Consider the following 11,791-nt stretch of genomic DNA (forward strand, 5'->3'; position numbering starts at 1 on the left):
CACTTCAACAGACCAGGACTCATAAGTATGGGTGAAAGACTGAGGTACCAATGGGTATGTCAGAAAGATTGTTGGTAAGCAGCCTCTATTTGAAATTTCAAATGTCAAAACAATCCAAATGACCTGTTCAGTAAGGAAAAAGGTAAAACAAAAGTCACAGAAATAAGAGGAAGGTAAGTGGACACCTGAAAGGGAAGCATCTCTACTAAGAAGATCCCAAAAACAAATGAAGCACATTAAAAGAGACACAGCAGATGAAGAAATGGAAAACATACAGAAGTGAGTATCCCATAAAAAACTATCTAGATCATGTTGGAGAACTTCATTGAGGAGGTGACAAGTGGAGGTATAGCAAAGGAGCTTGGTAAAAGTAAGGTAAAGACAAGTACTCAGTTGAAAAGAAAGAGGAATATCTCAAACAGACAGAAGGAATTTAAGAGACTATGATTCGAGGAAACAGAAGGGCCACAACCAAAGGCCACAGAAATGGAATCATGGAGACAAGGAAAATGCTTATCAACAAAAAGTTGAAAGAGAAAATTACCAGCAGAGACATAAATGTCAGGGGAGGGTGAAAAAAAAAGAAACATTATTAGATGGAGGGTCACAAAGTAAGGAAAATCAAGAAGGATCAGATTGACATGTGAAAGTGAAAGAATGTTACAAACCCAAGTAATAAACACAGTAAAATACCACAGGTGAGGGCATTGTCCCTCATCAAGAAGAGAAGAACAAGAAACAGAGACTGGAGGAGGAAAATGTTAGTAAAAAACATTCATAAATGAAGCAGGCTACACTCAAAGTAGGAAAACAGAATAATGAAGGGCTTAAAGTGAAGAAGCAAATAAAAGAGAATCAACTACTTGATGAACAAAAGGTATAACACCATGAACATATAGCATCTCTAGTTACAATTGTGACAAGCATAGAAGTGTCTTGAAGAGAAATATCAGAGTTTCTGGATGTAGAAGTAATGTGGATGTGAACATTTATAGTGAAGAGACACCACTTAAAAAAAAAGAATTTTTTTTCATCATATGAAAACAATAAAATAAAACATTGATTAATAGAGGTAGCACAAAACTGGAAACAGGTGAAAAGGATACCAAATGAAATAAATAAGCAATCTATCAAAACAACAGGGAAATTCAAAGTGCACAGAAAAATAATTTCTAAATACAGGAAGTGTTGATGAAAATTTAAATGTTAGTACTTATGAGGATTACAGTGCACTGATGTTGTGTCTTCCTCCTACTGGCAGAGGCTACAGTATTATGATGATTGTGTTATAGGCAGTTGCAACATATGTACACACATGGTGATAGAAGTTTGTTCAAGACTTGCCGCATATGCAAGAAATTCCATAGCAGTTACACACAAGATAATTGTTCTTCTCAGTGCAGAGAGGTAAGTGGCATTTCAGATGCTTATTAGACTACAATTGAGAAATTTAATGGAATATCTAAGAGCAGAGATTATGTAAATTTGTGCCACATAAATGAATCTATCAACTGATTAATCAAAATTAGTTTTTCTAATTATTTTAACAATTAATTAATTGAAATTATGATTAAGTCAACTGCCTCATAAATAATCATCTTACCAAAAGTATTGTTTCCGATTATCATAATTTTTAATTAGTCTATGCAAATGAAATACTGCCACCAAACTTGGATGCCCTGTTTCTGTTAATGCTAAGTTGCTAAAGCTAGATGCCATTGTGTAATTTTGAGCAGATGACTGAAGGAAACTTTAGTGTCTGGCAGCATCAGCTACAAACCTTTCCTTTTTTTTGAATTGCTAACTGAAGGGAAGGCAACTGACTGGCAGTACCCTCTAACAACAATTTTTTATTGTACATATAGATTAAGAGGCATTATACTAATCAATTAATAGTGTTATTTATTAATTGAGAAACAATTACAACTGACTCATGCATTTTTATAACTGGCAGAAGAAACTTGCTTTTGCTAAGAACATGAGAAAAAGACAAGATGCAAGAGGGCCAAGTGGCCCACTGTGATCATCCTAAAAAGGAAATTAATTCAAATATAATGTCCTTAAGATTAACCAACTAAAACTTAAATTCAAACTGTCAGTATACATCATCTGCCAAACAATTCCACAAACATACAAAACAGTTAAGGACAACTGACGTTTTGGACCATCCAGGCTGTCCCATCTCCTAAATTATTTTTAAAAAATTCAAAACTGACACTGCTTCAACAACATTTCAAGGTAGCCCTTTCTATAAGACAACTACTCAATTATAAAAATAAAAATGTCTTAGATGATTACTTCTACCATACCAAAATTTATATTTGTTTCCTCTAGATCTTCCATTCTCATCATCAAGTATTAAAAAAAAAAAAAGATCAAGCGTCAGTACTATCAATTTCCTTAATAATCCTTACCACCTCAATCAGATCACCTCTCACTCTTTCTTTTTTAAAGATTTTAACCTGTCTCTGTATGACGACCTTTCCATCCCAGGTATCACCTTAATAGTTTTCTCTTGAACCCTTTCCAACCAATTCAATGTTATTTATGAGGTAAGGGCACCAAGACTGAAAACAATACCCTACATATGTCCTACACAGTGAAATTATAAACTCTTTAGAGTTGTATTCAATATTTCTGTAGTTGCTACAACCTATCATCCTATTTTAGGTATGCAATGATGTATTTAATGGTAAAACTGAAGTCAAAATAAATGAAATATTTGTGTAACATACAGTTGTCTTTGTTTCTATTAATTCTGTAAAATCCTATTTTCTCTACACCTAGCAGACTACTGGGATGGCATAAGAGATTAAATAACCACATCATCATTTTCTTCTATAACAATATTAAGGTTATTTCCATCAAAGTAATATTTATTAATCAAATTAAGATAACTCACATGCATTATCTTGAACTAGTTACAATTAAAAATCATCTGCCTTTTATTTGCCTGACTTACCAAAGGATTTAATTCATTTTGGAAATAAGCAGTATTCTCATCACAGCATGCAACACCAAATACTTCAATAACAGCATAATTAAGTTATCTATTGACCATTCCTTCATCTATGCCTTTGATGGAAATCAAAAGAGGAAAGACCCTAACACTGAGTCCTCACATCTTGTGATATTAATGCAGTTTGACTAAAATTTACTTGTATCAATCTATTTTCAGCCACTTTTCTACACAATGAATGAACATGAATTACACCCATATAAATAATTTTTAATAAGCCTTTTTAAGTGACAGATTGTCAAATTCTTTCTGAACATTTGGATACATCAATTACACATCTTTACCCACATCCACATAAGCAGTAACATCTTCAATGAACATCAAAAGATTATGAAAGCAAAATATTCCCCTAACAAATCCATGTTGACTCTCCAACAAAAATTTTAGAATTTGTTAAATGACTCTATAAAGCATCTTTTTATCAGACTTTTAAAAACTCTTCACACCACCAATGTAAAACTAAGAAATACTAACTACTAGGCCATTTCTTAATTATCACCTCCCTTGAAGACAGTAACATTAGACAACTTCCAGTCATCTGGTACCTTCCACCCACTGGTTAAGGACTTAAAAAAAATAACAGCAAGTGGCTCATACATAATCCTTAACCTCCTTTAAAATCCTTGGGAAATTCTACCTGTCCAAGGAGACTTATCTTTTTTTCAGTTTCACAATTTATCTCAACAAGCTCAGAATTAATGGGGTTATTTTGTCCAATCTAGCTATTGTACCCAACAAATATTTTTTAAATCCTCTTCAGTAAAAATTGAAGAATAAGCAGCATTTAATAACCCAAGCATTTCATAATAATAAGATATAAGCCTTTCCTTGATCAGTGTCTCCAATTAATTTGGTTGCCCAATTAACAACAGACAATTCTTGTTGTATCCCTTAATATCTGCTTGCTTGAAATGTGTGATCAAAATCTTACCATTCCTGCTCTCTATATGCAATAAATCATCAAATCTAATAATGTAATGATCATTTCACTAAGATGTACTACACTCTCCACCTTCTTAACTATTTCTATATTAGAAATTAATACTAAATTTAAAACATTATTGTTTCTAGTATGTTCCATGAGCAATTGTTGAGGAAAGCCATCCTGAACAGTTTGTAAAAGCCTTACTCCATCATATTTTGACTCCAACATTTTCCAATCTGTGACAGAAATTAAAATCAACCAAAATTCCACAAACAGCTGAAATCTTAATATCAGTGTAGAGCTTCTCACTAATTTCATCAGATTAATCTAGTAGCCTACATAAAATTATCAGTAAAATCCTCTTTTCTCATATCTGCTAGCAGAAACCCATGTAAAGTTTCTTTGCTGTTACTTAAACAGGATAAGTAAAACTTCACATATGTAAAGTCACTCCCCACTCTTTCTTAGTACTCTCTATCACTACTCAATGTTCCATAATCATGCATTTCAAAGCACTTTTTGTCATCAAAATTTTCTACATTTAACTAAGTTTCAATTATTTATATTACAACCACTTCTCTAAGACATCTATTTTCTCTCTTTTTACTTCCAGCAATACAACAGCAACAATTAGGCCTATTCTTAAAATACTGTATACTTTGTTTCTACACTTATCTTTACACAAGTTTTTTTCTGAATTTAGTTTATCATGGCCAGCGACTGAGGTGCTTCAGATTGCTAAAGGGTGGTATTGGTGCCTCATCTTTGTATTTACTTGATGGTAAGTATAGTTGGATTAAGAGCACAGGTAAACTTTGGAACAGAAGTAAACATCTTTAGCCTAGACAGTTTTATTTTTCTCACTGGGTGGTTGGCCTTTGAAACTGGTTGCCTTCAAATGCAGTAGAAACAGTAAATTTAATGGAGTTGAGGGAAGGTTTAATAAATGTTTGAATGACATAAACTAGCTTCGATTTTGTTTTTTGTTGTTGCTTTTTTTAATACTGAAACTTTCTGAATATAATAAACATTTTTTCACTAAACGTTAACCTGGAAATTAGACTGTGTTTAATATGTACTGATAACAATTCAATATGTCTTTTGTTATAGCCAGTCTAGACCATCATTTCCAACACTTCTGAACAATAATGCATATTTAATATAAATGCTCAATTTGATTGTATGTCTTATTAATTTGTCTTTGTTTTTAAGGTAAAAAGAGAGGATTGTCTCCCATTTTCCATTCACTTTAAGTATATTTAAACAAAATTGAAATACATGATCAAGAAGCCAAATCCTGTCATTTTTAACATTTATGTGCTTGCAGACTTGGAAGTACAAAACTAGTTATCACTACATAACATTTGTTATTCAGAACTACAAATTGTTTTTAGTACAACCTTCAAATTCTGAGTCTTAATCACTGTCCAATATAGTTGGCACAATCTTTCCAAATAGTAAGTGCTGAAGCAATCTCATTTTGACTGATTTTACAGACACTTAACATTTTGACAACATTTATTTACCAGCTGCAACTATAAAGGTAGCAAGCACTATGGTAGACATACAATTAGATATTATATGGATATTGTTGTATTTTTTTAATAAAAGGATTGTTTTGACCCCAGTATTGTAGAAATCTCAGTGTATATTATTCATAATGAGAAGGTTAATTTGACTCTGTAAAAATTAGAGCAAATATTATATTTTGAAAATTACTGTAGTTTAGTTGATGGGACAGCCTAATTGGGCCAAAAGTTCTCTTGTTATTTCATCACCAGCCTTATCATTACACTATCCAATACAACCTCCCACATGTAGTTACTCAAGTCCTCAACAGTTTTAAATAATTGAATCAGATCATTTCTGATTTTAGGTTACAAAGAAATGCTGAAATCTTAGGGTTTCTTCATAGCTTCTTGCAAACAAAGAATAATTTTGGTAGACAGAATGCTGCTACTTTTTCAACCAAATCAGAATCTGATCTATAATAAGAGGACCAAAACTGAACACTCTGCTCCAAAATAACACTTTACCAAATGTTTATACACATATTATCACAAACTTCTCTACTCCTATACTTAAAATTTAATTAAAGATATCCCATAACACCATTTCTGAACATTCTGTACAAGGATGGAAGCTTTAACCACTCTCAACAACATGCACTCTATGCAAAGAGACTACAAATTTCCATACTTTACATAAACCATTTAAAATGTTCTTTATTGAAGACATTTTCCATAAACGAGCAGAATCAGCACATCCAAGTTTAATTAAATGTTTCTTCTTTTTTTTTAATCAACTTTACCCAACTCTTTAAAAATCTTGCAGTTTGTACATAACAGTCCATATCATCAGCAAAGATAAACAACAAAAGGTTCAAAAACTGACTTTAAAGACACCTCATTAGTTGCACTTTCCAAATCAGAACAGTACCCATAAAAGCCTAACTTTCTAAAAAACCAAGAGTGAGAAGCCTTATTGAAAGCCTCCTGGAACCCTGGGTATGCATCATTAACAGTAGCAAAAACATTATTTAACACTTGAACCACATGTTCCTTCCAAACAATGACTACCTTTCCACTTGCATTTAAATCTCTTACAGGTCAGGTATCTTTCTTTTCACTTTTTTTAACATAGCATAAAAGCCCTTTAAAACTGAGTAAATATTAAAAGGTGAGAGCCTTTCTAATTGTTAAAAAACAGCACTTCTATAGCTTTCATGTATTTTAACTATTCTATACTTAATTTATTTCCCTCATTTTCATTTTATCAGTGAAACTCATAAAAAATTTGAATACCTCAATCGTCTCTTCTTCAATTTTACATCACATTCATAGTACATGTACCATTTATAAATTATGTGCTCCAGAGGAAGCAAGTTCAAAAACTAAATCCTTTCTAGTTTTATTTCATTTAAGGTATATTACTTAGTGTAAATTGAGTCTAATAAAGGCCCATATTTAAACCTCTTCCACTATAATTATATTGTTAATGCTATTATTCTAACACTTTATACTACAGTACAACTAATTAATAAAAATTAAATTAAAAAATAAAATCCTTTTCAAAACTTGTCTACGACTATGATTAAGAATTACTCTGTAGCTGTAACACAGACATGAAGTTGAGAATGCTAATTACAAAATTCATAAATATATATCGACTTTCCACACGCATTTCTACAGGAAAACTAACAAAAAAAAACTATGGATTGCCTCTCACCCTAAATTCTTCACAATCTACACTACTCAGACTACTGACACAGATCGATAGTACAGTATGGTATATTTTAACAGGATACGAAAATGTTCCGTTTGACTAACGTTCAGCGTTAGGCCTACTAATATAACTGTCACGTTACTTATCTGAAGTTGTTTACTTTTTACTTGTTATACGACGCATAGATCGTTACTTTTTCGAATTAGTGTACTGATCTCTTTCTATGTATGTTTGTCTATCTACATATATATCGATATATACAGACCAGTGGAATGATGTTCTCTAAACTTAAAATTTAAATTACACCTTAAACTTTTTTTATTAAAAATATGCATGAAAATGATTTACACGTAATTTGGAGTCAAAATTTCACATAATTTAAAAAAGAGTAATATTACACACGATATTGATTCTTCCTCGTTATCTTTATTTCAACACTGGTGTTTTTTAAACTGTTTGTTTGTTTTTTAATTTCGCGCAAAACTACACGAAAGCTATCTGCGCTAGCCGTCCCTAATTTAGCAGTGCAAGACTAGAGGGAAGGCAGCTAGTCATCACCACCCACCGCCAACTCTTGGGCTACTCTTTTACCAACGAATAGTGGGATTGACTGTCACATTACAACGCCCCCACGGCTAAATGGGCGAGCATGTTTGGTGCGACGGAGATTCGAACCTGCTACCCTCAGATTACGAGTCGAGCGCATTAACCTACCTGGCCATACCGGGCATTTTTTAAACTGACAGCTGCGTCAGCCTAGATTCAACGTTCCATAAATACGTATATAGCAGTGGTATTTTTCCCAAAAATATGTAAATCTTTTTTATACACAATGAATATAACCGATTTACACGAACGTCAAATGTTTACTAAACATGATCACAAAATAGTATACTTTTTAGAATATTTGAGTGGTCGTTCACCCCGCCCCAGATCCTCTATGGCTATACTTCTATAACAATACCATTTATCAACACCAAAGTTAGATTGGCGCACTCCCTGATTTCGTAAAATTCTAAGAGTTACATGATCAGGGTTTCAGACTTTTCACTATATGTATGATATACAAGTTTACCATATGTTTCTTACCTATTAGTTAATTAATAAGATATTTTTTCATAATTTCGGTGCACATTAAGTGTGTGTTCATAATGTACAAAATCGGTTAAGGTAGCCACCAAGTTCCCCCTCATCGTAGTTACTCGTAACAATAGATGTTTTATGTAGGGTATCACACGTGCCTTTCCATTAGGAATGATTTCTGTAACATAGCATATATTGTATAGATGAAAGCAGTAATGTTTTTTACTGGAAAGTCCGATGTGGCTTCAGGGTTAAGAATATCTCTTGTTTTGAAGCGGGAGTGATGGTCACCAGTGTGTGATGTTTTTTGTTATTCCTATATAATGCCAAGTTTTCTTTGTCTGTGATGGGATAACAAAGAGGAGGTATTTGGAGATTGAAATATACATTGATTTAAACACATTCCACTAAAAGTAACACAAAACTCTTGCCCTTTAACTCTTAAACAGCGAAAATGTTGTAGGTAGCAGCATCAGTTGATAATTGCAGCTATTTAAGAATTAAGGGTCCTGATTGTGATTATATATTATAATAAAGATTTTTTCACTGTGAAACATTATGTACAAATTACGCACTTTTGCTTCAAATTCAGTTAAAATTAGAATAATTTCTTTTCATGCTCGTATTAAAGTTACAAAGAGCAAAACAAAAGCTAAAGTACTTAACTTTTGTACAAATTTTCTGAAAATTTTCTTGCATTTGCTGCTTTATGTAACATATAACAAACTAAAATTAAAGTGTGTCAATCACGCCATGTATTGTTACACTTAAACTTTACATGATATATTCAAGGAGAATCCTGAAACTCATACTTTCTTTTTGTGCTAGTATCTACAATAAATTGATTGACTGCTACTACATGAGGAACAGCAAAATATCATGCTTCATTACCTTATTCCTACTATAGATATTTCTATATAAATGTCATTCCTGCTACAGACTTTTCTAAATAAATATAAAGATGGTCTTCTTCAAATGTTTGAATGTTACAATAACTGAAAAGACTAATGCTGTTAGGACGACAAAAAGGATTCTTACAATAGCATTATTTCATCTATGTCTTAATTACCCTGTTCAGAAATCATTAGGTTGTAAAAAAATGAATTAGGGACTAAAACTGAAATTAACATGCATTTAATTAGTAGGTTTAATAGCATCAAACAGTTTTATTGTTAAATAAGAAACTCTTACACAAATAGACGCCCAGAAGCTAGCTTTTCTTAACACTACGGTTGAATAAGTCTTATGTAGCATGGAAATGCTGTAACTTGAAACTCCATGTTTTTTTTTTTTTTTCCTGCAAAATATATTTGCAATGTATCACAAAATGGAGAAGACAGAAGTAACAAAACCTCTAAAGAATTTAGAAAATTCTAAATTGTTCAGCTTATAATACAATTTTTACTTAGAGAAAGATGTTAATCAGCCACATAAAACTCCATATTTAACTGAATAATAGAAAAAGCGAAAATTTAAAGAGTTACAAGTATCCACGAAACAGCAGAATAAACTGCTACAAAAATTATTTTTCAACATGAAAATACTATTATGGTGACAGGAGAAACAAGACAGACTGACATCATCTAATTTTAGTTCGGTATGTGAAATGAGAAAAACAACACCGTGCGAAAGTAAAATGATAAGTCTCTTCTACACTAAGAGGTCGAAACATTAGCCTGAGTTCTTGAATACAATAAAGCCTGTCAGTTTTTAACTATAGAAGATTAAAAACGAGAAAACGTTTCTGTAGGATAGCATGGACTATTCATATACATTAAATGGAATTTGTTTGTTTTTCTAGATACATCTGATGGGATTGTCAATAAAAACGAGGTTTTAGAAAATAACTGCCTCAAACCAGCCATTAATTTGACCTTTGAAGAAATACCTGGGAAGATCAAGCGATTCCTTGGCTCTTTAGAAAATTGTAATTCTTGTAGAATGACAACTACTACTATCAAATGTGAAATGAACTCTGACTTTATTTTATTGACGCCATTAGGAATAAACATTCAGGTCAGTGAAAATTAAATAAACTTTGGTAAAAAATCCTCTAAACTGGAAAAATTCTGGAAGTAATGAATGGAAAGGAGTATACCAATTAGAGATCCACCCAGAACATCTGAAGAAGTAAAGCAACACGGACACTAACACAATGTAAACTGCAATGAAATGTTCTAACTTATTTATAATTATAAACAATTGAAAAAATAACAGATTAAATAAGCAGTTTTCTTTATTTCATTGTGATATATTATCCAGCGAAAGTACCCAGCTTCGCTCAGGATATTTGGTTAATATAATCCAAATAACTATGTCACTGTGTGTATTCTGAGCTTATTGTAGCATAGAAGAATAGTTAAAAATATTTTACAACTTTTTATTTGCCAGAAACATAAAAAAGCCCTTAAATATTTCGCATTTATATTTGATATCACAAATTTCTATCACATTTTATCAACATCTATTTCAATCTTTTACCGTTGCTGTGCTTCAGTTTAGACAATGGTTGTTTTTTCAAAGAAATCACAGACACGCGCTATGATAACAACGTCATTATTATTATAGTGTATATACTTCCGTATAAAAGTCAGTGCGTTTCGGTAACAATGTATTTCAACAGTGACTTTTATATCAGGTTGCTTTGCAATAAAAGTATAACCTAATGCTGTTATTACGAGTATACGTGCTGAAAGTATAAAATGAAATGTATAAACTACAAAATTATAAAAAATATTTTTATTGCTTTCTGAATATCTGCATGTTTATCTGTCTATTTTATTTATAATATAAGATTCACTTCTTTTGCATGTGACTTTTCGCTCGCTTTCTTTATTAAAAAGATGCACATGCACGCGCGCACGTGGATAAGTTAATTAATACTTTCCAGAAGCACACTCTCAGGGTCTACTTAGTTTGGATACAAAATTTTAGGTTTCTAGATTCTTTCTTCTTGGAGCTATAGTAGTCGCATTTCTATAGTGTTTTTTGTATAAAAAGATGCTCACGCAGGTAGATAAGTAATAATATTCAGATGTATACTCTGAGGATCCACTTAGTATGGGTGAAAAATTTCAGGTTTCTGGGTTCTTTGCTCTTGGTGCTACAGTGGTCACATATTCTTTTCTATGTGATTTTTCGGTAGATTCGCTCGAGCACGCATCGATAAGTAACAATACCCAGATGCACAACCTCAAGGTCTCCTTAGTATGTATGCAAAATTTGAGATTTCTAGGTTATTTCTTCTTGGAGTAATGATAGTCACAAAAACACCCTCAAAGGCACGCCCTTTTATTATTATAATGTTGAATTAAAGAAGAAGTGGGGTTTGTGAAATTTTTGAAGCTATTATTTTTTTCGTTTTCCATAAATATTTTTAATTATTATAAAAGTAACTAAAATGCAAAAATTAAAAACAACAATTATCAGGCTAGATTAACTTACATAATGAATAATAATAATTCTTCACTAAATATACTCTTAAGCAACATGTGCATTACTTAATTTTAATGTGTTAACTTAAGTTTTACATTTGCTGA

General features: G+C 31.9%; 1 protein-coding gene across 1 annotated transcript; it reads left to right on the forward strand.

Moving 5' to 3' along the window:
* Window positions 1-309: 309 nt before the first annotated feature.
* LOC143245477 (uncharacterized) lies at window positions 310-10,771 on the forward strand. The gene is made up of 3 exons (XM_076491839.1): window positions 310-370; window positions 4,648-4,725; window positions 10,054-10,771. Exons 1-3 carry the CDS (start codon window positions 310-312, stop codon window positions 10,281-10,283), a joined length of 369 nt encoding a protein of 122 aa, XP_076347954.1. The 3' UTR covers window positions 10,284-10,771.
* Window positions 10,772-11,791: the final 1,020 nt, after the last annotated feature.

The sequence above is a fragment of the Tachypleus tridentatus genome, chromosome 2 (assembly GCF_004210375.1).
Source record: "Tachypleus tridentatus isolate NWPU-2018 chromosome 2, ASM421037v1, whole genome shotgun sequence".
Lineage (NCBI taxonomy): Eukaryota > Metazoa > Arthropoda > Merostomata > Xiphosura > Limulidae > Tachypleus > Tachypleus tridentatus.

What these genes read in the sequence shown, in the direction of transcription:
- LOC143245477 (XM_076491839.1), top strand. Translation starts at nt 310, where the DNA reads ATGTTGGAGAACTTCATTGAGGAGGTGACAAGTGGAGGTATAGCAAAG. An exon ending in AGCAAAGGAGCTTGGTAAAA is followed by an intron (nt 371 to 4,647) that starts GTAAGGTAAAGA and finishes TTCTGAATTTAG; the next exon opens with TTTATCATGGCCAGCGACTG. An exon ending in ATCTTTGTATTTACTTGATG is followed by an intron (nt 4,726 to 10,053) that starts GTAAGTATAGTT and finishes TTGTTTTTCTAG; the next exon opens with ATACATCTGATGGGATTGTC.